This window comes from Arabidopsis lyrata (assembly GCF_000004255.2).
Source record: "Arabidopsis lyrata subsp. lyrata unplaced genomic scaffold ARALYscaffold_7, whole genome shotgun sequence".
Taxonomy (NCBI): Eukaryota; Viridiplantae; Streptophyta; class Magnoliopsida; order Brassicales; family Brassicaceae; genus Arabidopsis; species Arabidopsis lyrata.
The window spans coordinates 1,092,649-1,096,923 of record NW_003302549.1 but is presented as its reverse complement, the minus strand read 5'-3'; the positions used below and the strand labels follow the sequence as shown (position 1 = coordinate 1,096,923).

Genomic DNA, 4,275 nt, shown 5'->3' with positions numbered 1-4,275 from the left:
GTATGATTGTTATTGATTCTTAACAAAAGAGCGCCAAATATTTTGATCCATGTAGTTATTATAAAAGTTATCATAGTATTATTTTATGTATGTCGTCTATGATACTAGACTAATGATGAACCTTTGTAGAAACATTTATGATCCTTATAAAGAAAGAAAATTGACCGACATAATTTATGCAATGGGAACAAAACTCTGATATATAGGCTTACTGAAATTTTGTAGAATTTTACTTGAAACATACGGAATGAAGAAAAATAGCCTTACTTAACAAAATAGAAAGTTAATCTCTGCAATAGTATAATCTCAAAAGTTGAAATGCAGAAAAATTCTGTTTTTCAGTTGTTTTATGTCAGTAAATGTTTAGGTTACTGCATTTATGTAGTTTTACAAGTTGTAAACACCCATGATTTACGCTACAAACTCAATTTGTTAACACCCAAAATCCAAACTATTTAAAATTAACAAAACCAAAAATTTAAACAAGCCGAACAAAACCCTAATTCGTATCTTCACATGTTTACCAAAAAAAAAACTAAAGTTTGAAAAGCTAAACTCCCAAACTTTCGTGGTATTGTAGAAACATCAAGTCTTAGGATTCCATTCTTTCAGCATCACCTTGAGCTCTTTATTCACGACTCACGAGAGCATAAAGGCACTTTTTCTGCATAAATAAATTACCAATGATAAGTGATTTAAACATTAAAATAAAGTAATACTCCCTATGTTTCATAATAAGAGTCGTTTAAAGTTTTTGCACACATATTAAGAAAACAATTAAATTTAATGTTTTACCCATTATCTATATATTTTATTATTTTTTCATTGGTCAAGACATTAAATTAGTAGGGACAAAACTGAAACTTATACCAAACATCTGTATTGAAAATACAAAACGACACTTATTTTAAAACAAAATTCAAAGAATAAAACAACACTTAATATGAAACGGAGAAAGTATAATAAAACGGTATCATCATTTATTCATATTGCAAAAAGCAAACAAAAATTGTGTAATACACTTCTAGGGTTTTGGTTCTTTCACGCCTTCAACATTTTAAGAGATAACACACACACACAAAAAAACGTGATTTAACCTAAGTACATTGGCATATCATATCTGTATCAAATAAAGATCTAATTAATTCATCATCTACTCATTATCGTATAGAGGATAATCAATGAAGGAGCTAATATCGTGATCCAAGTAGTTGTTGTTTGGCATTTCGGTTCCATGAAACCCGATTTCTTCCGTGTTGTTGTTCGCTATCTCATCAAACAGCTCGGCCTGGAAATTCTCAAAACCGGCCATAAAGAACATATCTTGTTGATCACCATGATCATTGTGATTAGAGGTGTAGTGAGACATTTGTAGAGATGAATTAGTACCAATACTACTACTACTGCTCATGGAGTTCAATGATGGGGATGAATGATGATGATGATGATGGTAAGACGAAGCAGCTGCATCATGATCATTATCAAACAAAACATTGTTTGGTTCCCAATAAAAGGGTTCCAATATCGGATTCTTGATCATGCTTTGTTCTTCCATGGCAAAGGATGTTGTTGATGGATCCACCACTTGATTGTATAATGTTTGGTTTGATTTGGTATTCTCATCATGAAACATTTGGATCTGACTCGATGATGATGATGTTGTTCCACGCTCGAATTTGACATTAAGTTGTTGATGAAATGCCTTCCCTTGCTTGCTCAATAGCTTCTTCTTCAGCCTAGTGTTCCAATAGTTTTTGATGTCGTTATCTGTTCTTCCCGGTAATTGTGAAGCAATAATAGACCACCTTCATCAACAAAATTTAAATAAATATACACCAACTATTGATGCAGCGTGTACACAAAACCATATCTATATTGTATATAGGAATAAGAGATCTAGCTTGATAACAAACCTGCTTCCAATAGTAATGTAAAGGCTGCAAATGATGTAGTCTTCTTCATCGGTGAAGCCTCCATGCTTTAAGTTAGGCCTCAAGTAATTAAGCCATCTCAAACGACAACTTTTCCCGCATCTCTTAATCCCTTTCATCAAAATGTAAAATTGTTAATTAGTATTACACGTCACAACCATATATAGAGTATATGAAATCAAACATATATATATATACATATATACCAATTCTCTGAGGGAGGGAAATCCAGTTGTTGCCGGTGCCGTGTTTTTCGATGTAAGACTTAAGCACCGCGTCTTCCTCCGTCGACCATGGCCCTTTCTTCACCGCTGTCTTGTCGCAGCACGGTGCTCTTCCCATTTTTGTTTTATTCTTTTTTTTTTCTTCTCTCACTTAGATTTTCGGATAAATTTTTTATTTCCCTTACTCTCAATCTTGTTCTCTAGGTATTTATCTTCTATAGTCTCTCCACTATATGTGTATATATAAGATCAAGTTAGCTTTTTGAAGAATGATGACAAGTGGGTTTCTGTCTGTATATGTATGTATAAGGTGAGAAAAAAGCATGATATCAAGAGAAGAATCAGTCTCCTAACATTCAAATAAATGTGAATATGACTAAGAAATATATTAAAGTAAGCAAACTTTATATAAGTAATAATATGTTACAAATATTTCAAGACTGAAAAGAGAGGAAATATATATAGAAAAGAGCCAACAAATAAATTGTTATTTGTCTGTGTGGTCCAGCTTATGTGATAACATATTTCAATGTGAATCTTTGTATTATAATCCACCATGCACCTATAACCTCCAGTTATATGTACAACTAGTATAATGAGTTGATAACTATAATGATTTGTCTTTTTAAAATATTTATAATAGTCTCAATGTTTATATAATAAAGATGCCTGATCCAATATATTCAACGAGCTTTTGTTTAAGAAATTTAGGATTCACAATTTGATTGCATTGGTTAGCAACTGTTTTTATTTTGATTCCGGTTTGTAGTAAAATGTATCTTTCTTTTTTTTAGGGAAACGTAAAATTTATCTATGCTACGAAAGTATTACAATTTTTATAAATTTAACACAGTCTTTCTCCGGTTTTTTTTTTAATCCACATATATAGAGAACTTTTACCTTCTAGAAAACTAAATTCCCTTAAGTTAATTATATATCCTTCTTAAATGTTTCATCTGTTTGGACTTTGGGTTATGGATCTTAAGGTAATTATGGATTATATTTAAACCAGGACCATCATAATCTTCTAGATGGAAAAGCAAATGGCTGACTTGGCTTGAGACCGAGAGAATTAGTCCTGGAAAATTGTAGATAAAACAAAATTTACATTCTTTCTATATTTTACAGTTTACAACTTACAAGATAAAGTACAAGCAAATAAAAAAAAACAAAATTTATGAAAATAACTTTTTCAACGCGCTAACGAGGAATCGGTCTTCTCGGTACGACGAGTACAAATACTTTAACGTCAGTTAGTAATGTTTTGAGTTATTTATTAAACTTAAACCCCAAGAAAGAGAGTTATAAATCAAATATAGTTTATCTTAAGCACTCTCATACATCTAAAACTATATTCTTTCAGTGACCGTTAAATCGTAAACAAATTTTCTAATTGCAATAAAATTGATCTTTGAAGCCAAAAGACGAGATAATTAATATGTATTTGATTATGTCTACTCTCAAGATTAGGAAATGAATAAGACAAATCAATCAGGTTAAACTTTTGAATTCTTGACTTCATTATTTAAAGTTTTTCTTACTAGTCCACGGGCCAATGCGTAGATAAGGTCTTTCAGACCAAATCTTTACTTTTATTTATAGAATTAAAGATTGGTCTTTGATTTTTCTTCTCAAAAGAAAATCGAGACTTGATTAAGTGGATATATAAAATACTTCTCGTACTTGAAAAATATAATTAGTTATAAAATTCTGAAATTTTATTTTAGTTAAAACTAGGTATCAGGAGTAAATTGAAAGAAACAAAATTGAGTTTTCCCAAGTTTTAACATATAAATAGTGAATGGAATTTTTCTCTTGTGTAACCTAAACAGGAACAGAAAAATATGTCATATATAGGCTATATATATATATATATATATATATGAATTTTCTTTTTCATTTTTATTGACTTTTTAGGATTATAAAGGTGGACACAACATATTCGATTTTAGCCCTTTCAAAATTGAAACATAATTTAAATAACACAAATTAAAACTAAAAAATGCGTATGCCCATAGAGGGGAACCTAGCCCATCTCGCAGAGAAGCTCATAGGCAACCCTAATGGGCCAGAAGCCCAACCGAATGTGCCATATATTGTTGATGACATGAAACAAATAA

The 4,275-nt window shown here is 30.7% G+C and overlaps 1 protein-coding gene across 1 annotated transcript; it reads right to left on the bottom strand.

Annotated features, from left to right (window-relative positions):
* Positions 1–1,070: 1,070 nt before the first annotated feature.
* LOC9305036 (transcription factor MYB87) lies at positions 1,071–2,722 on the bottom strand. Its single transcript, XM_002866886.2, has 3 exons — positions 2,138–2,722; positions 1,914–2,043; positions 1,071–1,805 (listed from the first exon to the last, which is right to left on the bottom strand). The coding sequence occupies exons 1-3, from the start codon at positions 2,271–2,273 to the stop codon at positions 1,154–1,156; spliced, it is 918 nt and encodes a 305-aa protein (XP_002866932.1). The 5' UTR covers positions 2,274–2,722; the 3' UTR covers positions 1,071–1,153.
* Between the last annotated feature and the right edge of the window lie 1,553 nt (positions 2,723–4,275).

What these genes read in the sequence shown, in the direction of transcription:
- LOC9305036 (XM_002866886.2), bottom strand. Translation starts at nt 2,273, where the DNA reads ATGGGAAGAGCACCGTGCTGCGACAAGACAGCGGTGAAGAAAGGGCCA. An exon ending in TTCCCTCCCTCAGAGAATTG is followed by an intron (nt 2,044 to 2,137) that starts GTATATATGTAT and finishes TTTTGATGAAAG; the next exon opens with GGATTAAGAGATGCGGGAAA. An exon ending in TACATTACTATTGGAAGCAG is followed by an intron (nt 1,806 to 1,913) that starts GTTTGTTATCAA and finishes TTGTTGATGAAG; the next exon opens with GTGGTCTATTATTGCTTCAC.